The sequence below is a fragment of the Pseudophryne corroboree genome, chromosome 7 (assembly GCF_028390025.1).
Source record: "Pseudophryne corroboree isolate aPseCor3 chromosome 7, aPseCor3.hap2, whole genome shotgun sequence".
NCBI lineage: Eukaryota > Metazoa > Chordata > Amphibia > Anura > Myobatrachidae > Pseudophryne > Pseudophryne corroboree.
This window is the reverse complement of record NC_086450.1, coordinates 23,034,782-23,062,702: the sequence shown is the minus strand read 5'-3', so window position 1 is coordinate 23,062,702 and position 27,921 is coordinate 23,034,782. Positions and strand designations below refer to the sequence as shown.

The 27,921-nt window shown below is 47.0% G+C and overlaps 1 protein-coding gene across 1 annotated transcript in view; it reads right to left on the bottom strand.

Moving 5' to 3' along the window:
* The window catches only part of HIBCH (3-hydroxyisobutyryl-CoA hydrolase), a 180,877-nt gene that overhangs the window by 84,855 nt on the left and 68,101 nt on the right, over positions 1-27,921 (bottom strand). Inside the window, exons 7-8 of the mRNA XM_063932227.1 lie at positions 21,651-21,729; positions 800-945 (exon numbers count right to left, since the gene is read on the bottom strand). Of these exons, the coding sequence (XP_063788297.1) occupies positions 800-945; positions 21,651-21,729 (225 nt within the window). The remainder of the gene's footprint in view (positions 1-799; positions 946-21,650; positions 21,730-27,921) is intronic.

Genomic DNA, 27,921 nt, shown 5'->3' with positions numbered 1-27,921 from the left:
TTTTTCTCGCAACGGAGCGATTAGTCGCTAATGCGCAATGTCCGCAGTGCGACTGCGCCAAGTAAATTTGCTATGCAGTTAGGTATTTTACTCACGGCATTACGAGGTTTTTTCTTCGTTCTGGTGATCGCAATGTGATTGACAGGAAGTGGGTGTTTCTGGGCGGAAACTGGCCGTTTTATGGGTGTGTGCGAAAAAACGCTACCGTTTCTGGGAAAAACGCGGGAGTGGCTGGAGAAACGGAGGAGTGTCTGGCCGAACGCTGGGAGTGTTTGTGACGTCAAACCAGGAACGAAACTGACTGAACTGATCGCAGTGGCAGAGTAAGTCTCGAGCTACTCAGAAACTGCTAAGAAGTGTCTATTCGCAATTCTGCTAATCTTTCGTTCGCAATTTTGATAAGCTAAGATACACTCCCAGTAGGCGGCGGCTTAGCGTGTGCAAAGCTGCTAAAAGCAGCTTGCGAGCGAACAACTCGGAATGAGGGCCTGGGTGCGGCCGATCAGAGGTCACATCTCCCAACATTTTGCTGACATTCTAATCCTGTCGACATTTAATCAGTGTTGACAAGACGAATGTCAACACAGTCTATACAGACATTCCAAGCATGTCAGCATTACGTCGACAAATGTTACTCCACCCGTCACAGGTTACTATGAATTATGCACACGGCCTAGCCGACGTGGCGGACGCACATCTCTGTACAGAGACGCGTCGCTGTTTAGCATCTGGAACGTTGCATCACAGGGGTAAGAACGATGACGATGATGGTAACTGCGTAACGTAATTACCAACCAACCTTTTTAGACTCAACAAAGTGAGTGGCGATTCCGGCCTTGTGTACGTCTCTTCCCTTTAATCTTAGCCCAGTAAGAGCGATATATAAACCAATCTTCCCATGAAGGCGTGGCAGGAAGTAGCCTCCTCCAACATCGGGGAACAGGCCTGTACGAAGAGGTGACAAGTGAAGACATTGCAGAGCGACACATGTATAAGTACGTCACACATTACTCTCTGTCAGGGAGGTCACATCGCCCTACACAAATACACAAGCGATGGGTTATTAGGCGTCCTGATCAATGGGAACGATCGCTAACAACAATTTGGCTAATGGTTGATCACTGAAGCTGCATGAATGACGGTGCCGCCAGTGCAGGAATGTTCTACACTTACTGCATCTGCAGAGCACGTCACGCGGCTGAGCGGAGAGGGATCACACGGGGACAGCTGCACATAACACAGCAGCGTTCTGCAGCTGACCATTTATCTGTCACGTATAATAAGCCCTCATATTATCTGGTGAGAGGAAGCACGCGTGAGATCTACCAGATACAACGGAGCACAATCTGCAATTGCAGAGAAGATTATTTCTAATGAAGGCCCTGTGCACTCAGGAGAGGTGTTCCGTACGTGCTCTTAAAGCCTATTAAATATGGTTTATAGCCCATACTCTGATACTTAGGGGTCCCCGCGACCTTTCGCCAATGGGTTACAGGGGGAAAGAAAAAGTACAGTTTATTTATAATCACCGGCATGCACATGGACCAGAGTGTATAGCCAGGTACACACCGCAACAACGTAACAAATAATCATACAAACACACAATTTCTAGTACACATACTACGCAAACTTCAGAACGATGACACAAAGGGGGTAATTCCAAGTTGATCGCAGCAGGAATTTTGTTAGCAGTTGGGCAAAACCATGTGCAATGCAGGGGGGGGGAGGGGGGCAGATGTAACATGTGCAGAGAGAGTTAGATTTGTGTGAGTTATATTGTTTCTGTGCAGGGTAAATACTGGCTGCTTTATTTTTACACTGCAAATTAGATTGCAGATTGAACACACCACACCCAAATCTAACTCTATCTGCACATGTTACATCTGCCTCCCCTGCAGTGCACATGGTTTTGCCCAACTGCTAACAAAATTCCTGCTGCGATCAACTTGGAATTACCCCCAATATACTGTGGCCAGGGATTGTTGTTGCTCCTGTACACACTGGGGGTCATTCAGACCTGTTCGCTCGCTAGGGTTTTTTTTGCAGTCATGCGCTTGCATAGTCTCCACCCATAGGGGAGCGTATTTTCGCAAGTGTGTGATCGCAGTGTATGTGAAAAACTGTGACAGTAAGATTCCAACCCCACCACCTTTACTAGTATTAGGCCTAGATGTGTGTGTGAAGTGGAAACCACCATGTGACAGTGCTGCAGGGGAGGCCGTGTCTGATTGTGTGAGCCATGTTTCTGTTATAGCCAGCAGATTAAAGTTGTGAGATATGAAGAGGTCATGGATGGATGTTAATTTGTTGCAAACAGAGCGTGCATTCAATAAGGCACATTTTAGTGACTTGGAGGGGGATGGGAGACACGTGATATTTATGAGGTTAGATGGATTTCTATGTTGCAGCAGAGCTGTACAAACAGATCCTGTGCAGTCTCTGCGCAGCTCAGAACTTACTCAGCCGTTGCGATCACATCAGCCTGTCCGGGACCGGGATTGACGTCAGGAACCCTCCCTGCAAACGCTTGGACACGCCTGCGTTTTTGCAAACACTTCCTGAAAACGATCAGTTGACACCCACAAACGCCTTCTTCCTGTCAATCTCCTTGCGAACACCCGTGCGAATGGATCCTTCGCACAAACCCATCGCCCAGCAACGATCCACTCTGTACCATTGCGGTGCATGCGCAGTTTAGACCTGATCGCCTGCTGTACGAAAACGCAGCCTAGCGATCAGGTCTGAATTACCCCCACTGTGCGATCGTTTCATGTACAACATTGCCAAACTTCAGAGTCTAACATGTTGTGCGGTCCTGCGTACACACTACACAATGTGCACCACATCATATAACGCACATCAGATGGGACGACGCGATGACCGATGCGTGTTAACGATGGCTATACACACTATAGGATAATCACGCAGATTGGCCGCAGGTGCCCTGATTGTACAATATATCTTATAGTGTGTACCTACCTTTAGCTATCACACGTGGTCCTCCTGTTGTTGAGCCCTAATTTATAAAATGCCGACACAAGTTTTTAAGGAATTTTTGCCCCAAAACAGACTTGTTCATACTTCCCAGTGGACCTGGAGGGGGAATATAATAGCGTTCCGAGTGCAGCAAACCACCGTGGCCCAAGCATGACGAGTGCAACAAGCCATAGACGGTGTCCATGTCAGCCTACACCACCCAGAAAAACTCATGTCGGTATTTTGACATGTCAGCATGACAAATATCGGTATTCTATGTCGGCATTTTAATCTTGTCGGCATTTTAAACATGTCGGAATTTTGACTGTAGATCAATGGCTTCCGGGATTATGAGCGTTGGCTATTGTGTCCGTCGGTAAATCATCCTGAACCCTTTATTACACAAAGTTTTGCCGCCGTTATTTACATCATACATTAATATCGCCCCATGTTATAATAATTTATAATGACATTACCCGCCTCATTTCTTGTGCCCAAACAATAAATAAGCAATTTTTTTTTTAAAAACCCATCTGTGGACAGAACGAGCTGGTCACGTGGAGCGAATGACGCATAATGACTTCATCTCTGGGAAGCCCGCCTACTTAAAAGCCAGGCAACCAATCAGCAGCTACCTCATATCTGCTCCTGATTGGCTGTCCTGCTAATAAGTAGGCGGGCTCCCCATATAGATTAGGCCGCAACAAGGAAAAGAGAGGATTTCAGGTAAGTATTTATACGGACATGACATGTGATGACAACACCTGGGGTAATAAAAACAGAATTATTAATGTGGTCATAGTACTTATTTTATCCTCAGGGGCACTATTCATTATTTCACTATTAATATTCCCCCCCTGCTATCCCTGGATGCTGGCTACCAGGGAAATACATAATATAAGTAGTCCAAGTACTTGTATCAGCCAGTGGCAATATGAACACTGGGGGTCATTCAGACCTAATCGCATGCTAGCTTTTTTTGCAGCGGTGCGATCGGGACTGAGCTGCACATGCACCGCAATGCGCAGGCGCGTCGGCCGGTGGTGTTGGGGATCACCGGACAGCGACGGATATTTACGAAGAAACCGATCGCACTGAAGAAGATTGACAGGAAGAGGCCGTAGTTTCCGACCCGATCGCACGGCTGCGAAGAAGTGCCGCGTGCGATCAGGTCGGAATGACCCCCAATATCAGATAATACAGAGATCTTAGTAGCATATATCTGCAGATACAGGGTAAAGACCCCAGGCCAAACGGCAAGGCGTCTCTGTCACTGGGGGTTCCTAACACTAGGTATGGGTCTGGGGTGCGGGACCCCATCATGCTGACACAGGTCGGCCACCCCAGAGCAGCACACAGGTGAAAATTAGTAGGGGTTAATAAGAAGCACATAAGTGCTATGTAAGTCAGAAGTGTGATTAAAATAATACAAAAATATATACAATGTGATGGGAAAAACACAACTGCCCTGGGGTAGCCGGCCCGTGCCGGCATGATGGGGTCCCGCACCCCGGACCCATACCTAGTGTAGGGGACCCCCAGTGACAGAGACGCCTTGCTATTCGGCCTGGGGGCTTAACCCTATAGCTGCAGATATATGCAACCAAGATCTCTGTATTATCTGATTATTATGTCGTGTTAATTTTCACTCAGTTAGCATTAGGGATAGCAAAATTTGTTTTTCAAAGCCCAAGTGAACGAGCCCGTAAAAGGTACATCTGCAATCTGTTCCCTTTTTAACCATGCTGCTCCAGGCTCACTGATTCTTGTTTACGAGCTGCGTACAAATGGCACAATTCAGCAGAAATCACTATTAGTCGCATTTGTGAGTACTTAAACTGCGATTGCATGTGATCACAGTCTAAGTAACGGAGGGGTGGCAGTGACGGGGGAGCGGCGTGGCATTTTCTGGGCATCGTTGCCACATCGGAGGGGCGCGTTCCAGACAACGGAGGCTTGTCTGGACTGTTTGCGGGGCAGGCCACGGCGGATGCGTGAAGTCCCACGCAGCCACTGCGACCGAAAATATGACGGCCCAGTGACTGCCTTCACAGCTAGGCTATGAAGGCAGGGGGCTACCCTAAAGATGCAAGCGCTACGCTGTTTAGCGAAACGCTCGTATGTTAGCTGGGCAGGAAGGGTGGAGGGCATGTGCTGGGCGTCCGCCACGTTAGTGGAGAGAGTTGTAGTTTTACGATTTTTTGCAAAGCTACAACTCAAGCTGAACTAGCCCCAAAGATCAGCAAGTCTGGGGCGAGTTTGGGCCGTGAGTGGGATGAGATGAGGTTCAGTTGATGTGGTTTACACTGTTGCAAAAGCAACTTGCCCCCCTCGCAGCTAATTGGATTGACCCCTTAGTGTAGGATGTTTTGCTCAGTTACCAAATCTACAATATCCACTGGCCTGTATATATACAACGTGTACGTACATCCATATTTGGCTATACTTCAGCAACTCTGGCTCGCAGTCTCTCTTCACCAGATCTTGGGAGTAATTCCAAGTTGATCGCAGCAGGATTTTTGATAGCAATTGGGCAAAACCATGTGCACTGCAGGGGAGGCAGATATAACATGTGCAGAGAGAGTTAGATTTGGGTGGGTTATTTTATTTCTGTGCAGGGTAAATACTGGCTGCTTTATTTTTACACTGCAAATTAGATTGCAGATTGACCACACCCCACCCAAATCTAACTCTCTCTGCACATGTTATTATCTGCCTCCCCTGCAGAGCACATGGTTTTGCCCAACTGCTAAAAAATTTCCTGCTGCGATCAACTTGGAATTACCCCCCTTAAGCAGGGATTTCCAGCACTTTGCAAGGCACTGCTAGCTTATAGCATGGTACTTTTATACAGTATGGCATATACAAAGAACAGCTTATTGTGTTATTTGAGCTTCATCCAACGGAACCTTAATCGTTCTGGTGTACGGTTCATTTCATTCCCAAATACAAGCATATACTGTTTGTCCCGCTTCTTTTCTACTCTGCAAAGATCATTTTTCTCTTTGTGCAGAGATGATGTTGATGTTATTCGGCTGGTAGTTTCCTCAGTACCCTGTGCCAGCTTCCTTCCAACCGCCTGGAAGCCGTCCAGCAATGTCATAATAAACGTTCCGTTCACAGGACACTATGAATCAGCAATCTTATCTGCACTCAACATTCTACTTCGTTCTTTCATGTTGAATATTATATATATATATATATATATATATTTTTTTTTTTTTTTTTTTTTGAGGGGGGCTTCCTAGAGGACAGTAGCATAAGGACCAAGATCCAAAGGTCAGTGCCGCTGGGTGTTGGTGTCATCCCTTTCTGAGATGAACTTGAGGTTAACTTGCGGGCCTACAAATGCTTGAATAAGTACATTTTAACAAGAGGTACTAAACAAATGGTCCCCATCCATTCCACAGAATCCACTTACCATCTATCTAGCTGCTTCTAGAAAATAATAAGCTACAATCTGATTGGTTGCTATGGGCAACATCTTCACTTCTAAAAAACCTCACACCTTAGTAAATATGCCCCATAGTACAAGGATACAGCAGGACAGCTGCAAGGTGGAGAGATGAATAAATATACGTTTGGGTCCAGTTAAACGCAGCCGGTGGGATCTGCATGTCATTAAAGATTTATACCAAAAGCCACATACTGTACAGGGTTAGTGTTTCTGTAACGCAAATGCATTATAGTGCAGCGGGAACGTATCCGGGATGAGATGTCTCAGGAGGTTGTGGTGGGGTGTCTGGGACTGGATCATACTAGGAGGGGAAGATATTAGGTGCTGCAAGAATTCATCATGTCAACACGATCATAAAGTCAACAAACCATCCCTGGTGGTCTAGTGGTGACTGGTATGGGGTCATCTGGGCCTGGCGGTGACGTTGTGATGACTTCCAAGGGATCATGCGGTGCTTCTGGAGGTAACTATCGCTAAACCCTAACCCTATCCCTCCCCCTAGTGCCTAACCCAAACCCTCTCTTACCACAGCTTACCCCTAACCTCCTCCCTAGTTCCTAACCCTCTCCTACCATAGCTTACCCCTAACCCTCCCCCTATTGCCTAACCCTAACCCTCTCCTACCATAGCTTACCCCTAACTTTCCCTCTAGTGCCTAATCCTAACCCTCCACCTAGTGCCTAACCCTAACCCTCCTCCTAGTGCCTAACCCTACCATAGATTAACCCTAACCCCCTCCCTATTTCCTAACTCTAACCCTCTCCTACCATAGCGTACCCCTAACCCTCCCCCTAGTGCCTAACCCTAACCCTCTACCATAGCTTACCCCTAACCCTCCCCCTATTGCCTAACCCTAACCCTCTCCTACCATAGCTTACCCCTAACTTTCCCTCTAGTGCCTAATCCTAACCCTCCACCTAGTGCCTAACCCTAACCCTCCTCCTAGTGACTAACCCTACCATAGATTAACCCTGACCCCCTCACTATTGCCTAACTCTAACCTTCTCCTACCATAGCTTACCCTTAACCCTCCACCTAGTGCCTAACCTTAACCCTTGCCCTAGTGCCTAACCCTCTCCCTAGTGCCTAACCCTAACCCCCTCGCTATTGCCTAACTCTAACCCTCTTCTACCATAGCTTACCCCTAACCCTCCAACTAGTGCCTAACCTTAACCCTCTACCTAGTGCCTAAACCTAACCCTCCTCCTAGTGCCTAACCTTAACCCTCCCCCTAGTGCCTAACCCTAACCCTCCACCTAGTGCCTAACCCTAACCCCCTCCCTATTGCCTTACTCTAACCCTCCACCTAGTGCCTAACCGTGAGCCTCCCCCTAGTGCCTAACCTTAACCCTCCCCCTAGTGCCTCAACCTAACCCTCCACCTAGTGCCTAAACCTAACCCTCCTCCTAGTGCCTAACCCTAACCCCTCCCCCTAGTGCCTAACCCTCCCCCTAATGCCTAACCCACTCCCTATTGCCTAACTGTAACCCTCTCCTACCATAGCTTACCCCTAACCCTCCTCCTAGTGCCTAACCCTAACCCCCTCCCTATTGCCTTACTCTAACCCTCCACCTAGTGCCTAACCGTGAGCCTCCCCCTAGTGCCTAACCTTAACCCTCCCCCTAGTGCCTCAACCTAACCCTCCACCTAGTGCCTAAACCTAACCCTCCTCCTAGTGCCTAACCCTAACCCCTCCCCCTAGTGCCTAACCCTCCCCCTAATGCCTAACCCACTCCCTATTGCCTAACTGTAACCCTCTCCTACCATAGCTTACCCCTAACCCTCCTCCTAGTGCCTAACCTTAACTCTCCACCTAGTGCATAACCCTAACCCTCCCCCTAGCGCCTAACCCTACCCCCCCCGCGCCTAACCCTCCCCCTAGTGCCTAACCCTAACCCTTCCCATCAGTAAACAACCTTAAGCATCCCCCAAGTGCCTAACCCTCTCCTTCCATAGCTTAACCAAAATCGTCCGCTGTCATAGTCTAACCCTATCCCTCCCCTCCCATAACGTAACATTAATCCTTCCCTCCTGTAGCGGAGCCCTAACTCTCCACTTCAGATTTGTGCGGAATGTCGGCATGTGGTATTATTACAAAACATATAGATAATGGAAAAATGAAAGCAAAAATCAGCTTGTGTACTAATTCTACGTCTCATGACTGACCAAACACATCACAGTATCTGCAGCGACATCAGGCAAGCTTGCTCTATATTCCATCTAGTGGGTGTTTGTAAATTTACTTCATGATGGTGCGAGCAGAAACCTGCAATAAGATTTAGAAGCAATCGGCTCCCCAAAACTATTAAGTAGCTCCCAGTCAAATCAGATCATCATTAATCCCCCCCCCCCCATTGTACTCAAAATGACCCGTCCTTGTAGAGTGAATGTACTATCTCTAGAATTTGTCAAATCGCTTCAATAAAGATGAATATTCTACCTGGATTGTAACATTTGTTTCTCTCTCTCCCAATCAGCGTCCCCTTCAAGGCCCTTTGTGTCCTACGCCAGTCAGTGATGCGATCTACCTGATCCTCTGGAACGTTGTGGACCCAACTGGTGCAATGCATACACACTGACCGGGATCCGGAGTTTGGTAACTTCCTCCGCCTGGCCCCACACTTCAGCACCCATCAAATTATCCATACACCCCTAACCTTCTGATCACATTTCAACAACACGTTTCAGCTATCGTCATCTCCAATGATCTATTTATGAAGTAATCCTTTTTCCTTTCGGCTCTCCATAGACATGAATGTGTCCTTATTTAGCCATCATTTTTGTGCCATATGGAGCAAAGGCGTCGGAATAGGGGGGCAAGGGGGCAACATTGCCCCCCCCCCAAACATGATAGAGGTGCAGGCGTTGGGAGGAGGGAGCGCTTACCCCCCAGACCACCGCGGAGACTGAACTTCAAAACTCCGGTACCGCAGCATGCTGTCCTGTGTCCTGTCCAACCGGCTCTTCACAGAGGCACTACTGGGAGGAGGCGGGGATGTCCCAGCAGGCTCAGCGTGGCCACGCCTCCTCCCAGTAATGCATCTGGAGCCGGCTAGGACAGGAGGACACGGGGCAGCATGCTGCGGCGCCGGAGTTTTGAAGTCAGATTCTCCACGGTGATCTGGGTGGTAAGTGCTCCCCACATGGGGTGGGGGTGGATAATGGTGTGGGGGGGTGGGGGGTGGACTGCTTTATTTTTACACTGCAATTTAGATTTCAGTTTGAACACACCCCACCCAAATCTAACTCTCTCTGCACAAGTTACATCTGCCCCACCTGCAGTGCACATGGTTTTTCCCCAACTGCTAACAAAATTTGCTGCTACGATCAGGTCTGAATTACCCCCACTGAGCAGGAGGCTGCGTGCCAAGATGCACGGTATATTACAGCTCATATGGTATATTACAGCTCCGTCACATCGGACGCTGGTCTCTTCCTTTTCTCAGGTTAGTGTCCGTATCGCACACTGCTGTGTCATGAAAATATACTAGTGGTGTTCAGGGCGTTCGTACTTTGTGCTTTTGTCGCATTCGCAGTGCAAAACAGATGCAAATTCGCTACAAGACGCATGGTGCAGCTTATTTGCACTTTTTATGGTGCACCAAACGGGGTTACTTGGGCTAATTTGATAATAGGACATCTGTATGTTTCGCAAATGGTATAAATCAGGCATTTTCCCTGAATGTTCTGTTATAGCTGCTCTTCCAGGGTTTCCCAGGGGCCACTTCCACCAATATTTACAAATTAGACATTTCATCCACCCAGTTCTAGCCCATCTTTCCAGTAGAGCCCGTTCTATAACTGAAAGACCCAGGATCTTCTCCATCCTTCCTCCAAAGGTCTTATCTCAATGCTATATAATGTCCTGCTTTCTTCTTCACATAATCAAAACGAGGTTAAGTAAGAATCAGATCGAGTCTCGTCTTGGGCAATGCAGCAGTGGCAAAAATCACAGCCAAAATGGCTGCCGCGCATCCGCAGTAGTGAAATTAGTCTCCAGAACATGGCGAACGCCATGTTTCTGGAGACATGCACATGCGCAGTAGACTTTGGCACAATGCCAGAGCCTACTGCACCGTGTAGAGGAGGAAGCCCATCCGGAGTGTGCACGCGGGCCCACTTCTCTGTTAAAAGGCCCCTGACTGTATTATTTGGTTACTACATCTTTCCTGCATTCAAAAGACAAAAACATATTAGTAATCTATAAGTATGTATGTATGTATGTATGTATGTATGTATAAATTCATGCGCTTTTACTACTAATGACCAAGGGGGTCATTCAGAGTTGTTCGCTCATAGCAGTTTTTAGCAGCCGTGCAAACGCTATGCCGCCTCCCACTGGGAGTGTATTTTAGCTTAGCAGAAGTGTGAATGAAAGGATCGCAGAGCGGCTACAAAGTTTTTTTGTGCAGTTTCAGAGTAGCTCAAAACCTACTCAGCGCTTGCGATCACTTCAGACTGTTCAGTTCCTGTTTTGATGTCACAAACACGCCCTGCGTTCTCCCAGCCACGCCTGCGTTTTTCCTGGCACGCCTGCGTTTTTTCGAACACTCCCTGAAAACGGTCAGTTGACACCCAGAAACGCCCACTTCCTGTCAATCACTCTGCGGCCAGCAGTGCGACTGAAAAGCTTCTCTAGACCTTGTGTGAAACTACATCGTTCGTTGTAATAGTACGACACGCATGCGCAGAAGTGACGTTTTTTTTTGCCTCATCGCTGCGCAGCGAACAAATACAGCTAGCGAACAACTTGGAATGACCACCCAAATACATAGAATAGCACACAATGAGGTTTCCAACACCACCTATAAAAAGGCCAAATGTCTGCACACAAGGACATCTTCCAGGGTGAGGGCGTTGTATATGCTGCTTTTGCTGAGAAACATTAAATATCAGCTGCACGGCCAGTATTTCTGGTGACCTCCCTTGTATGAACCCCATTATAGGGATGAATTGATCAATGACAGATTATGGTCAATCACTTCCCCATATGCCCTGATGACAAAAACACAGTTGGGCCTGATTGTGAGCCAATAGCAAAGCATAAAAGCAGTAACTTTGCCCCTTGGTGAAATCGCTCTGCACCGCACGTGGAGCAGATAAAGATGTGCAGAGATATTTATATGAGAGGGACGTACCCAAAAGTAAAATCTAAACCGAGGTAGCAATAAAGCGGTCCAGCATTTGTGGGCCACATGCAAAAGCAGCCAGTATTTACCCTGCATGGAAAAAGAATACATGTATTTGCACCCCTTGCAGTGCAGCGTGTCGTTCCGCCGTCCACGCCGCCACCGCAGCACTAGCTCTCTGCAATATATCCTCACGTTCCACCTATGCTGCATTGCTGCGGTGGACGATGGGAAACTTTATTCAATGAGCAAAGACACAATGCTTTAATCTACAGTACTAAATGTGCATGATGGGTACACTGCAACACGGAATAAATAAATAATGCGCCAGCTATTAGGGATGTAAATTGATTTCACTGTGTAAACCATGATTTTTAAATGAAGAATTTAATGACGCTGTAACTGTAATTCCCAGCCTGGGGCGGATGCGAAAGATCTTGTGACATAATGTGAGATTTCTTTAAAATTGCGAAATCCTTTAAGCCGCAAATCAGACGGCGGATCTCTGCTTCCCGGTCTGCGAGGAAAAGCCTGACAGGGATTGCAGCTGGAGAGAGAGATGTCTGACACAGATTCCTCTCAGATCCTGCACTCGCCCTCACTGTGTGCCACCGCTGGATGTGACCTAATTACGCTTTGCTGTCTCTGAGCCTGTGTGACATTACTGTGCTCCTCAGCACTCTGGGGGACGGTAAGATCAGCAGAGGACACACAGAACAATGACTGTTCAGGTTTATTCTGCTTTGTAGGCTTTATATAACAGGCAGTATTCAAAACGTGATGAATGGTGCTCTGTGGAAATAAACACTGGGGAATGGCACAGGGATTATTTATTCACTGGGGGGGGGGCAATCCTGAATCATCAGGAAGCAAATCCGATTCCGCTGTCATCTAAACTACAACAGGGGATTCTCTGGGATTATGTGACCTATTGATCCCAAACTCTGGGTGACTTCTAATCCTCGCAACAGGGATATTCGACATATGGCCGGTGAAACCACAAATCCCAGCATGCCCTGCCACCGTTTTGCTATTAAGGCGTGCTATAACTGTGGCACAGCATGCTGGGGTGTATGGTTTGTCGAAGTCAAAAATTATTACATACACACCAAATACAAACTCCAAACAGATGGGCTGCTGTGCGTGCACATACACGCAGCGTGCACAGCGATATACGGTAGCATACGCACAGACAAGCCACAAAGAGATATACAACATATTCATACAACACATAGACAAAACATGTTTAGTATCATTATGTATTAAATTATATAATAGAGTTTAACATCAGATATATGTATTATTGGAACGGAACAAGATAAACATGTCATGCTTGGTGGCAAAATGATCAGGGGAATAAGTGTGTTAATTTGATAGCTGTGGTTAGATTGTAGCACATTGCAACGATTAGTTATGGTTAAATATATGAAATCTAAAGTCACTCTTATTAGAACAAAGACAGCATGTGTGCAGCACAAACCAGTGGCTAACCCCTCTTCAAGGCTGGACGTTGCTTGCATATGAACTGACCAATAACACATCATGAATGAGAGATTTCCCTCCCCTGGACCAATAACAGAAGACTCAGTCCCAGACATGTACTTCCCCCAATACACAGTATATAGGTATTTTCCCCTCACCCAAGAAGTTCTGTTTCTGTTTTTGTTGTTTGTTTTTGTTCCTGTTGGGGCAGACTCTAAAATGGAGACGACTGTTCACTGAGCATGGGACAGGGTGATGTATGCTGGCTGTAGCTGTAATTGATCCTTATGTAACTACAACTGCTTCTTGTGTAATTGTAACACTGTAACCATATATACACTGTACATGTGTTATATTGTATGCATACCCTTTTAATATCAAATATATACATCTCTGAGCGTTGGACCTCAATCTACAATGTGTGCGAGTACTTGTTTTCTCTTAAGGGATGTAGTGTTTGCGACGTACAGCGCACTTTTATCGTATATGGTAATAAGATGCGCCTTGCGTCTGCAGCATATATAAATGCTGGCATTTGAAATATTTATTAGAAATAATCTGAACTTCTTAGGTCCCGCAGCAGCTGGAGGGGTACATAGTGAATACACCTGCCTTGCAACAAATTGGATATTACAGTTCATTTCCAAATAGTACAAATGTGGTCATCAAATATCTTGATTATATAGCAGTCACTAATGTGATTTAAAAAAACATGACACATTTTTTGTTGTTGTTTTTTTAAAGAAAAAAACAAAACACGAATAGTTATGAACAATCTGTTAAAAAAACAACAACCCATAATGTATATCACAACTAAAGCTACCCAAAAAGGCATTCCATTATACAGATAAGCAAGTGTCGTCAATCAAAGGCTTGGAAATTAGTCTGACCACATAACTCCAGGGAATATACTTCAAAACAGAACTATGCATAAACTATGTTTGAAGATACTTCTGTACTAATATGTAACCAGTAGAACCAGCTACATGAAATGGGTAATACAAAATATTCGTTATGGTAAAACTTACCGTTGATAACGCTATTTCTCCTAAGTACACAGGATCCACAGGATAACAATGGGATATGATAACGCGACAGCGGATTTGCACCAATTGGTCAAAGCTTTCGGCCTCCCAGCATGCAACGGGCCCGTCCATATATCCCTGCCTCCTGGCTCAGGCAAATCAGTTGTTTTTCAAAAGCTCAAGGCAGGAGCATCATAGAGAGCCCTAATCAGGCGATAAGAACACACATGAACACGCTTCCGTACAAGAAGGAAGAGGTTAGTGAGTAAAAGGATCCTCAAATCAGGTGCGTAGGGTGGGATCCCTGTGGACTTAGGAGGAATAACGTTATCAACGGTAAGTTCTTACCATAACGAATATTTCTCCTGCGGGATCCACAGGATAACATTGGGATGTCCCAAAGCAATTTAGTGGTGGGGACGCTCCTGATTGGACAGGAGAACCTTTCACCCGAATTCAGCGTCCTGAGAGGCAAAGGTATCAAAGGCATAATGTCTAATGAATGTGTTAATGGAGACCATGTGGCCGCCTTACATATCTGTTCTGCTGAAGCACCACAGTGTGCTGCCCGTGATGGACCTACCTTACGTGTAGAGTGAGCAGAGACATTAGCTGGAACAGGGAGATCAGCTAGAGAATTTGCTTCTGAAATTTTCATCCGAAGCCACCTCGCCAATGTCTGCTTGTCAGCAGGCCATCCCCTCCTGTGAAATCCGTAGACAACGAAGAGAGAATCTGTCTTTCTGATGGCACTGGTACGATCCACATAGATCCTTAAGGCACGGACTACGTCAAACGATTCATCTCCCGCAGCAAAGTCCGGCCCCTGGAAGGCCAAGACTACAATTTCTTCGTTAAGGTGGTATTTAGATAAATGGAGGGCGACATAACAATGCCCCTAAATCTGAAACTCTTCTAGCTGACGCCATGTCCAGTAGAGAGAGAACTTTAGCTGTCAACCATTTAAAATCCACTCTTTTTAGTGGTTCAAATTAGGCAACCTGAAGGGCCTTTTGGACTAAACTTAAGTCCCAAGGCACTGTAGGAAGGCCAAAAGGAGGCTGAATGTGCAGCATTCCCTGGAAAAACGTGCGCACATCCTGCAGGTTAGCAATTTTCTTTTGAAACCATACAGTCAATGCTGACACTTGTACTCTCAAGGAAGCCACCCGTAAAACCTTTATGCATTCCTGCTTGAAGGAATGTTAAGACTCTGGAAACTCTGAAAACCAAAGGTCAAATTCTAGATCACTGCACTACTGTATATAGGCTTGCCATATTTGGTGATAAATACGAGCTGAGGAGGGTTTCCTTGCTCTGAGCATAGTTTAAATTACCTGTTGTGAGAATCTTCTTGCCTTCAGGATGGAAGTTTCAAGAGCCACGCCGTCAAAGACAGTCGATCCAGACATCTGTGATAACCAGGACACCGAGACAGTAGATATGGACGTTGAAGGAGTAGGAATGGAGCATCCATCGACATCCTCTGCAGATCTGTGCACCAATGTCTTCTGGACCAAGCCGGAGCTATTAATATCACGGCACCCTTACCTTGTCTTACCTTTCACATCACCCTGGATCACAGGGCAATTGGTGGAAACACATGAGCCATACAAAAGTTGACAGGTCATCCACAAAGGTCGCTCTGGGATCCTTTGTTCTTGACCCGTATTGATAAACCTCAGGATGAATGTTGCATGTAAGGGTTAATAGGATGACCTGAATTCCGGTTCTGGCGAAGCGGCGGATGGCAGCTTGGCGAGGAGCTCCGTTGCTGCCCCGGCGACCTCACCTCTACAAACGCCGCACACGCGGCTCCCTGCACAGCGCACGCCACTCTCCCTGCCTGCGGATAGCCTGGGGGACCAGATGGAGAATTTTTTTTCCCTCACAGCGGCCGCCTACGGTACACCGCTCCCACTCTGAGAAACGGAGCGCCTCTACCAATATGGCTGCCGCAGATGCAGCGCAGCACACAGGGGAAGGAGACACACGTGCTGCTGCACTATCTGACTCCCAAACAGTTTCCCAGCCGCATTCTGCCCTTTCACTTATAGTGAGGTCGTGAAGGCTATCCAGGAAACAATGGGTCCTCTTATGGATGCACATTGTGCAAAATTGTCACAGGCTGTCTTGGATATAAAATCACAGCTCAAACAGCTCATACAGAAGGTGCAATCCACTGACAATAGAGTGGGGGTGGTGTTCCAGGATGTTGAGGAGCTGAAGGCTGCTAATGACTCTGCAGAAATCCTACAATCATGTTAACAAACTTGACGACCTCGAGAATCGTTTGAGGAGGCACATCCTCAGAATAGTGACCTTAAGTGACTCCTTAAAGGGTGCTGAACTTCATCGCTTTCTAACGGTGTCTATCACGGAGTTGCTGGGTCTTCAGGCTGAATGCTCCGATATGGTTGTGGAAAGAGCACACAGGATTGGTCCACCACGACCGTCTGCTGATAAGAGACCGCGGGTGACGATCTTCCGCTGTTTGAATAATCAACACAAGGATGCTATCTGGTCGGCGTCCAGACGCCTGCGTGATCTCAAATGGGACGGTGTTAAATTCATATATTCCAGGACTATTCAGCAGAAGTCACCCGGGCCCGTAAGGAGTTCTCTCCTATCTGCTCTCGTTTACTCAGAGCTCACCGGAAGTTTGCCTTGATTTATCCAGCCCGGCTCCAGATTTTTGAAGGCGATTCCTTTAAAGACTTTTTAACAGCAGTTGATGCCGACTGTTTTCTTTCTTACCCAATACACCCTGTGGTTTTTGCTGTACTGTTCTGGCGATCCAACGTGAGATGTGTTACTAGCTTTAGCTCAGTTCACTGTTCTGCCTATTACCGTTGGCATTGCCCTCTTACTATACTTATATTTGTGGCCTGCTCCTGAGGCCCTAGATTCTATATTTTGTGATATCATTTAGTATGATGTTTGCCCTCTACCACAGTTTATGCTGCTCTAATGATGCACGTACTGTATGAGACTTTACTGCTTGCTTTTTTGCAGTTTAGTACCTGTTTTAGATTTTGTTGTGCTTAGGGACCACTACTACTACTTATTGCATTTTACGATGAGCCTTTTTACAGTACATATAGTGGCCCTCTGTCCATATTCCCACTGTTTACTGCAGTTTCTGTGACACTACACGCTGCACTGTTTGTTTCATCCTTCTGTGCTCCTGGCTCTGCGCACATGTGTATGCATGTTTGCATATGTATCTATGTATGCACATGTATACTTCTGTTTTATTTGCCCGATGCAATATATATTGTTATTTCATATATACTGGTGATTGTCGCCGGTTTGTTCTAGGAGCTTCATCATGAATATCCTGAGAATTATTTTTTTTGTTCTTAGCACTGGAAGTCAGTTCTATACTGTATGTATGGGGTGCTGTGGCGCCCCCTTTGTTTTTCCGATATATGTTTTTGCCTCTCTCTTCTTTTTCTTTTTTTTCTCTCGCTTTCCTCTGTCTCTTTTCCTCATGTTTCGTGTTGTGTCTCTATGCCCCCCCCCCCCCCACCCTCCCCTCTCTGCATATATTCTGTTCATGGACGTGGATGGATGCTCCGTCTTTATGCCAAGGAATGGCTAAAAGTGTTTTTTATTATTCTTTGGCTGATCGCTTATGGCTAATTTAAAATTGGGTACTTGGAACGTTGGCAGTATTAATTCTCCAATTAAACGGAAGAAAATTCTTCTTTATCTTAATAAATTAAATATTTACATAGCTTTTTTACAGGAACCCCCACCTTTTACCTCCGGAGATTTTTAAGTTAAATATGTTACGGTGGTCGGTACTGGCTTCCTCTACGTACACTTCTAAGGCTAGGGGTGTTGTGGTGTTAGCTAAATAGAATTTGGATATTAAGGTTCCACTGTCTCCGACCCTCAGGGTCGCTATGTTATTGTTGAAGCTTCTATTAATTCTGTCAAATATGTGCTTTGCAATGTTTATGCACCTAACACAGGTAGAAGAGAATTTTTTTTAAATATATCTGTATTGTATTGTCACTCCGCCGCCTCTCTTATACTTGGGGGCGATTTCAATCTGGTATCTTCCAATATTTTGGACAGGAACAACCCTAAAGGTAGGCGACCGCCTACTCCGAAGGTTGGGGTTCCATATATTGCTCGCGAGCTGGGGATGGTGGATGATAGAACCCGTCCACCTCTATGACCATGCTCGGTGTTTGATGACGCTTTCTGTTGTTGCAGACAAGGGCCCTATTAGGCAGCGGAGGTTTCACTCCCATTTATCCTCCTCGCTGAAATTCCGCAATATGTTGGAGTCCATGTGGGCCGATTATAAAAATAATAACTTCCATTGTATTGACACTCAACCATTGTTATTTTGTCAGGCGGCTAAACCGGTTGTCAGGGGTCATATTATTTCATATTGCAAGCATAATGATGGTCGGATGGGACCAGTCTATCTGGAATGCCAAAAGAATCTTACAGAGGCTTTTCAGGAATTTAAATGCAGACCCACTCGTGTTTCCAAGGCGGCTTATTACCACCAGAAAAGTCTATTTGATAATGTAATGTCCACCATGGAAGCGAAATACACCTATTATAAGGAAGCTATGTTTCATAAACATGGCAAAAAATCCAGTAAACTTCTCTCCAATTTATTACGTGGACGCTGGCCTCCTATCGCCATTAAAGCGATACGTACCACCGATGGCGACATGTCTAGATCTAATAAAATGTATTACTGATACTTTTAGGTCCTTTTACTCCCAGTTGTACTCCGAGCCGGTCGTTGATGTGGAGAAGGAGGCGGATTTCTGGGCTAAACATTGTTTGCCACAACTATCAGAGAATCCAGCTGCGTACTTGCTGTCCCCTATCACCACTGAGGAAACAAGCCCTGTCATTTCCAAACTTAAGTCCAACAAGGCCCCAGGCACGGATGGCTTTTCCAATGAATTTTACAGAATTCTATCCCCCACTATCAGTGATCCTCTAACCGCCGTGTTTAATTCTATCCAGTAGCGGATCTTGCTACGGGCACGCTGGATTTTTGCCCGGGGCGCCGTCTTCACGGAGGGCGCCGCTGCTGTGGCAAGATCCGCTACTGGTGCCCCCCGGTGCTCGGTAGATGCAGTGCTGTGCGCGATGAAGTCATCGCGCAATGCACTGCATTGTGGGAGCGGCACATAGAGACTAGGGGTTATAATTGGCCTCTAATGTCTATGCGGTGCTATGGGAGAGATGTCATGACGTCTTTCCCATAGATAAGAGGAGTGGCGCCGGCGTCCGGAGGCGGAGGGCAGCAGCGGTCGGGGAGCAGGAGCGGGGGATTGTAAGTATTCATTTTTTTTAAATATTTTTTAAGCGGCGCAACTAGGGGGCGCACTCTACAGGGGGCACAGTACTGGGGGCACAGCGCCACTAGGGGCACAACTCTACAGGGGACACAACTCTACAGGGAGCACAGCGCAACTAGGGGCCACAGTATTGGGGGCATGGTGCAACTAGGGGGCACAACTCTACAGGGGGCACAGTACTGGGGGCACAGCGCAACTAGGGGGCGCAACTAGGGGCACAACTCTACAGGGGGCACAGCGCAACTAGGGGGCACAGTATTGGGGGCACGGTGCAACTAGGGGGCACAGCTCTACTGGGGGCACGTGCAACTAGGGGGCACAGTACTCAGGGCACGGCGCAACTAGGGGGCACAACTCTACTGGGGGCACAACTCTACAGGGGGCATAACTGACCATGCCCCTTCCCCGTGAAGCCACGACCCTATTTTTTCACCCGGGGCGCCGCAAAGTCTAGATCCATCCCTGATTCTATCCTCACAGGTCATGCTCTCCCACAATTTCAATTCTGCGCACATAAAGGTTGTACCCAAGACGGGTCGTGACGCTACCTTACTTACCTCCTACCGTCCTATTTCCTTATTGAATTCAGATTACAAAATATTTACTAAAATTATATCCAACAGATTGAAGCTGCTTTTGCCCCATATTATACATCCTGATCAATCGGGTTTCATTTATGGCCGACAATCAGTAGTCAATATTTGGAAAGTCCTCTCTATTATGCAGCATGTAAAAGACTCTGGTAGCTCTGCTGATACAGCAATATTGTCACTGGATGCTGAGAAGGCCCTCGACCTTATAGCGTGGAACCATCTATTTAACACATTACTAAATCTGGAGTCCCGGAAGGTTTTGTTCAATTACGGACTAATCTTTATTTAACTCCGGTCACTCAAATCTTAGGCAACGGCTATTTGTCCCCCTCTTTTCATATTCAGAGGTGCACTCGCCAGGGATGTCCTCTGTGCTCACTGCTTTTTGCAGTTGCCTTGGAACCCCTGGCGATAGCCCTAAGAACGTCCCCTGTATTTTCTGGAATCAAGGTTGGTGGTGTGGAGGCCAAAATCGCGTTATTCGCGGATGATATGCTATTATTTAGATCAAACCTAGGAGTTTCTATTCCAGCCACAATAGATTTCATAGAACGTTTAATAATACTCATTACTAGATGGTTGTAAAAGTCACATGCAAATGCAAAAGTGTCTTTAGGCGCAGGTTCTACCAAATTGAAGAACCATTTATTGAAGGTTCATAAATCTAGTACCATAGTATTTGTGTGGCACATGGAAAACAAATTACATAAACCTGTAATGCACTACACAGCCAGCTTCCTCAAACCTGCTAATCCTAATATCACTACACAGAGCCAGAGGACAAAGTCCCACTCCTCAGGTACATAGAGAAACATCCAGGCAATGACGGATCTGTTCTGTAGAGTCATCCATTGTCTGGATGTTATGCTCTGCACCTGATGTATTCTGCCCATGACTTTCACCGCGCCCCCCTCCCCTCCTTTCTCCATCTCACACTCCTACCGGGTTCAGAATATTATGTCGATATTTACCAATCAGGTTTATTTCTTAGGGATACATAATAAGAGTAACAGAAAGACACAGCTACAGCGACATTACACTTAGGTGGTCATTCCGAGTTGTTCGCTCACTAGCAGTTTTTTGCAGCCGTGAAAACGCTATGCCGCCTCCCACTGGGAGTGTATTTTAGCTTAGCAGAAATGCGAACGAATGTTTCGCAGAGCGGCTACAAAGTTTTTTTGTGCAGTTTTAGAGTAGTTCAAAACCTACTCAGCGCTTGCGATCACTTCAGACTGTTCAGTTCCTGTTTTGACGTCACAAACACGCCCTGCGTTCGCCCAGCCACGCCTGCGTTTTCCCTGGCACGCTTGCGTTTTTCCGAACACTCCCTGAAAACGGTCAGTTGACACCCAGAAACGCCCACTTCATGTCAATCACTCTGCGGCCAGCAGTGCGACTGAAATGCATCGCAAGACCCCGTGTGAAACTACATCGTTCGTTGTGATAGTACGTCGCACGTGCGCATTGCGCCGCATACGCATGCGCAGAACTGCCGTTTTTCAGCCTGATCGCTGCACAGCGAACAAACCAACTCGGAATGACCCCCTTAGTGTATAGTAACACGTAGCCCGGATCTGAACGTTAGACTTTCACAGCTGTCAAATAACAGATTCGCTGCTAGGGAAAATGAAAACCCATAGTCTTACCTATTGCAGTTTCTGGCATGGCAAACAGGGTCTTCTCAGAGGCCACTCTAAAATGGCCATGGACTGACAGACCAACACCCTAAAAGAAAATACATTACGGATTAGCACGGCTCCATTCATAGGAACAAACAAAGAAATCTGAGAAGATAAATGACAGCTATTATACTGTAGTTCCTCTTCAGCACCAGGAACACCAGCTTCTAGAGCTGACCATCAACCACTAATGGTCCGATCAATGAAAATCTGATTCCTTTTCCCATTCTGTTTGTTAACCATAATGTATGAATATAGTCTCTGTGCCGGATGAACGGTAAGGAACTACACACAGTAACATTCTTACAGTAAATCGCTGGTATCAAACTGTCACTCATGCCAGAGACCCTTGCCATGGTGGGGCAACCCCCACTCAGTGCCCACCTTTGCTTGGGGGATGTAGAATCTCTATTTTCCTGGAAATGATGCGACAGTAGCAGCTGATTGCAAGGTTACGCCAAATAACCACATATTTATGTGCTCCCTATAACACACGTATAGACAGGAAAGCATAGTGCAGAGGATCTCAAACGCAGTCCTCAAGGCACCCCAACAGTCCAGGTTTTAGGTATATCCATGGCTTAGCATACATGATTAAAGCAAACTGACTTAGGTGCTAATTAAGTCACCTGTGGCCAAGCATGGATAAACTTAAAACCTGGACTGTTGGGGTGCCTTGAGGACCGTGTTTGAGAACCTCTGGCATAGTGAATATGTTCCCCAAGACAGGCGTCTTACTGTACATTTCTTAAATCTCAATCATGCTAATCAGCAGCAAGTTAATCATGGCTTCTCTGCATTTTGGTTAGGATCAAGAGCAGATGCCTGGGAATGATGTAGTCCTTAAATGACCCCTACAGCATGCGATAAGCCTCCACCTGGTCCTCTGTCCAAGAGGCCAGCTGCCTACAAGCCCAAAGTGGTGTCTGCCCCGATGGTGTCTGAGCTGGGGGTTTCCAAAAAGTCACTTGTGACGGCGTCCGACCTTTGCACTTATTACGGCAATTTGAACTTTTTTTGTTTTTCAGGAAGTAACAGTTTCCTCTAACAGCACAAAAACTAACTTGCAGTACTCGAAATGCTGGTGCTATACAAGTAAATGGTAATAATGTTAATAATAATTACTACGGTCATTTTTTCGACAATACATATCAAGCCCGTAAAAAGCAATGAGGCAGGGGGTAAAACATTCTCTGTAGCACGCTGCGAAACATGGTGGCAGTATACAACCAACGATTAATAATCATATAGTAAAGAAACAAGTGAAAGCAAATAACACTAAACCTAAACGTGTTAAATCTTAAATATCTGTTATTGTACAGTAAAAATGCTAAAAGCGCTATTCCCGCAGCGTTGATGTGAAAGGCGGATATATCAGCGAGTTCATCTACTGTACATTCCTTACTCATTGCTAAAAGCTCACACAGACCTTCCAGAGAAGTGCGGATACCCAAACCAACGTAAACACTCTGCATAATGGATGAACAGCTTCAAATCATCTTCCAGGAACGTTCATTTTACAGTCATTTCCCATAAGGTCCCACAAAATACCCATAGTCAGACCTCAGCCCCATACTGGAAACTATCTGCACATTTACTGCATGGATTCTATGGAACTGTATTTATGTCCAAAGTAAGAAACAAAGGACAAAGGACAGTATAGTAGGGTGTGGTGTGATGTGTTGTCACTCATAATGTCTACATGCTTAGCAAGTCGATACTGATGAAATGTTGGCATGGCAGAATGTCGACTTTTTCATCCCTGGAGTCCCGGCGGCGCTTTACCTGCACCTGGTGGCTGCAGCGGAGTCTTGCGGGTACTGGCATTCAAGTGATTGTCAGATCCAATGGTGTTATCTTCCGGTGAGAACACTGACCCGATCTCTAATCCCCCCTAGGCTCTAGTCCAACCCTCCGCACAGCCAAGACACAGGGTTTAGAGAATGGATTGCCCGCAACACTATACTCATGTTATATTTTATATAACGTGAGTATGGTTCTGTATCAGACATAAAATAAATACCAGCCTCTCTATTTTTCTCTATTTACCGTGTGTGTGTGTGTGTGTGTGTGTGTGTGTGTGTGTGTATACATGTATACACATATCGTGTGTGTGTGTGTGTGTGTGTGTGTGTATACATGTATACACATATCTCCTATATATTAGCCCAAATCTGTGACTCATTTCCTAACACTGGGCGTGACTAGGAACTCTCATTGGGTTAGCAGCAGGTCTATCACACTCAGCCCACAGCTGATTGGGCGAGAAACGCCCTCCCACATAGATTACATCCAATGTAGCCTATTCCTAATTCTTCCCTAGTGCCCAACCCTCCCCTCCTGTAGCCTATTCCTAATTCTTCCCTAGTGCTTAACCCTCCTCTCTTGTAGCCTAATCCTAATTTCCCCCTAGTGCCTAACCCTCCCCTCCTGTAGCCTAATCCTAATTCTTCCCTAGTGCCCAACCCTCCCCTCCTGTAGCCTATTCCTAATTCTTCCCTAGTGCTTAACCCTCATCTCTTGTAGCCTAATCCTAATTTCCCCCTAGTGCCTAACCCTCCCCTCCTGTAGCCTAATCCTAATTCGCCCTAGTTCCTAACCGTCCCCTCCTGTAGCCTAATCCTAATTCTGCCCTAGTACCTAACCGTCCCCTCCTGTACCCTAATTCTAATTCTCCCCTAGTGCCTAACCCTCCCCTCCTGTACCCTAATCCTAATTCTTCCCTAGTGCCCAACCCTCCCCTCCTGTACCCTAATCCTAATTCTTCCCTAGTGCCCAACCCTCCCCTCCTGTACCCTAATCCTAATTCTTCCCTAGTGCCCAACCCTCCCCTCCTGTACCCTAATCCTAATTCTTTCCTAGTGCCCAACCCTCCCCTCAAGTAGCCTAATCCTAATTCTGCCCTAGTGCCTAAACCTCCCCTCCTGTAGCCTAACCCTCCCCTCCTGTACCCTAATCCTAATTCTTCCCTAGTGCCTAACCCTCCCCCTCCTGTAGTCTATTCCTAATTCAACCCTAGTGCCTAACCCTCCCCTTCTGTAGCCTTTTCCTAGCCCTCCCCTCCTGTAGCCTAATCCTAATTCTCCCCTAGTGCATAACCCTCCCCTCCTGTAGCCTATTCCTAATTCTTCCCTAGTGCATAACCCTCCCCTCCTGTAGCCTATTCCTAATTCTCCCCTAGTGCCCAACTTTCCCCTCATGTAGCCTAATCCTAATTCTCCCCTAGTGCATAACCCTCCCCTCCTGTAGCCTATTCCTAATTCTTCCCTAGTGCATAACCCTCCCCTCCTGTAGCCTATTCCTAATTCTCCCCTAGTGCCTAACCCTCCCCTCCTGTAGCCTATTCCTAACCCTCCCCTCCTGTAGACTATTCCTAATTCTCCCCTAGTGCCCAACTCTCCCCTCATGTAGCCTAATCCTAATTCTCCCCTAGTGCATAACCCTCCCCTCCTGTAGCCTATTCCTAATTCTTCCCTAGTGCATAGCCCTCCCCTCCTGTAGCCTATTCCTAATTCTCCCCTAGTGCCTAACCCTCCCCTCCTGTAGCCTATTCCTAATTCTCCCCTAGTGCCTAACCCTCCCCTCCTGTAGACTATTCCTAATTCTCCCCTAGTGCCTAACCCTCCCATCCTGTACCCTAATTCTCCCCTAGTACCTAACCCTCCCCTCCTGTAGCCTAATCCTAATTCTCCCCTAGTGCCTAACCCTCCCCTCCTGTAGCCTAATCCAAATTCTCCCCTAGTACCTAACCCTCCCCTCCTGTAGCCTAATCCTAATTCTCCCCTAGTGCCTAACCATCCCCTCCTGTAGCCTAATCCTAATTCTCCCCTAGTACCTAACCCTCCTCTCCTGTAGCCTAATCCTAATTCTCCTAGTGCCTAACCCTCCCCTCCTGTAGCCTAATCCTAATTCTCCTAGTGCCTAACCCTCCCCTCCTGTAGCCTAATCCTAATTCTCCCCTAGTACCTAACCCTCCTCTCCTGTAACCTAATCCTAATTCTCCCCTAGTACCTAACCCTCCCCTCCTGTAGCCTAATCCTAATTCTCCCCTAGTGCCTAACCCTCCCCTCCTGTAGCCTAATCCTAATTCTCCCCTAGTGCCTAACCCTCCCCTCCTGTAGCCTATTCCTAATTCTCCCCTAGTGCCTAACCCTCCCCTCCTGTAGCCTATTCCTAATTCTCCCCTAGTGCCTAACCCTCCCCTCCTGTAGCCTATTCCTAATTATCCCCTAGTGCCTAACCCTCCCCTCCTGTAGCCTAATTCTCCCCTAGTACCTAACCCTCCCCTCCTGTAGCCTAATCCTAATTCTCCCCTAGTACCTAACCCTCCCCTCCTGTAGCCTAATCCTAATTTTCCCCTAGTGCCTAACCCTCCCCTCCTGTAGCCTAATCCTAATTCTCCCCTAGTACCTAACCCTCCCCTCCTGTAGCCTAATCCTAATTATCCCCTAGTACCTAACCCTCCCCTCCTGTAGCCTATTCTTAACCCTCCCCTCCTGTAACCTAATCCTAATTCTCCCCTATTGCCTAACCCTCCCCTTCTGTAGCCTAATCCTAAATCTTCCCTAGTACCTAACCCTCCCCTCCTGTAGCCTAATCCTAACTCTCCCCTTCTGTAACCTAATCCTAATTCTCCCCTATTGCCTAACCCTCCCCTTCTGTAGCCTAATCCTAAATCTTCCCTAGTACCTAACCCTCCCCTCCTGTAGCCTAATCCTAACCCTCCCCTCCTGTAGCCTAATCCTAATTCTTCTCTAGTACCTAACCCTCCTCTCCTGTAGCCTATTCCTAATTCTCCCCTAGTACCTAACCCTCCCCTCCTGTAGCCTAATTCTCCCCTAGTACCTAACCCTCCCCTCCTGTAGCCTAATTCTCCCCTAGTACCTAACCCTCCCCTCCTGTAGCCTAATCCTAATTCTCCCCTAGTGCATAACCCTCCCCTCCTGTAGCCTAATCCTAATTCTCCCCTAGTGCCGAATTCTCCCCTAGTGCCTAACCCTCCCCTCCTGTACCCTAATCCTAATTCTCCCCTAGTACCTAACCCTCCCCTCCTGTAGCCTAATCCTAATTCTCCCCTAGTACCTAACCCTCCCCTCCTGTAGCCTAATCCTAATTCTCCCCTAGTGCCTAACCCTCCCCTCCTGTAGCCGAATCCTAATTCTCCCCTAGTACCTAACCCTCCCCTCCTGTAGCCTAATCCTAATTCTCCCCTAGTGCCTAACCCTCCCCTCCTGTAGCCTAATCCTAATTCTCCACTAGTACCTAACCCTCCCCTCCTGTAGCCTATTCCTAATTATCCCCTAGTGCCTAACCCTCCCCTCCTGTAGCCTAATCCTAATTCTCCCCTAGTGCCTAACCCTCCCCTCCTGTAGCCTAATCCTAATTCTCCACTAGTACCTAACCCTCCCCCTCCTGTAGCCTATTCCTAATTCTCCCCTAGGGCCTAACCCTCCCCTCCTGTAGCCTAATCCTAATCTCCCCTAGGGCCTAACCCTCCCCTCCTGTAGCCTAATCCTAACCCTCCCCTCCTGTAGCCTATTCCTAATTCTCCCCTAGGGCCAAACCCTCCCCTCCTGTAGCCTAATCCTAATCTCCCCTAGGGCCTAACCCTCCCCTCCTGTAGCCTAATCCTAACCCTCCCCCTCCTGTAGCCTAACCCTAATTCTCCCCTAGTACCTAACCCTCCCCTCCTGTAGCCTAACCCTAATTCTCCCCTAGTACCTAACCCTCCCCTCCTGTACCCTAATCCTAATTCTCCCCTAGTACCTAACCCTCCCCTCCTGTACCCTAATCCTAATTCTCCCCTAGTGCCTAACCCTCCCCTCCTGTAGCCTAATCCTAATTCTCCCCTAGGGCCTAACCCTCCCCCTCCTGTAGCCTAATCCTAATTCTCCCCTAGGGCCTAACCCTCCTCTCCTGTACCCTAATCCTCCCCTAGTACCTAACCCTCCCCTCCTGTAGCCTAATCCTAATTCTCCCCTAGGGCCTAACCCTCCCCTCCTGTAGCCTATTCCTAATTCTCCCCTAGTACCTAACCCTCCCCTCCTGTAGCCTAATCCTAATTCTCCCCTAGTGCCTAACCCTCCCCTCCTGTAACCTAATCCTAATTCTCCCCTAGTACCTAACCCTCCCCTCCTGTACCCTAATCCTAATTCTCCCCTAGTGCCTAACCCTCCCCTCCTGTAGCCTATTCCTAATTCTCCTCTAGTGCCCAACCCTCCCCTCCTGTAGCCTATTC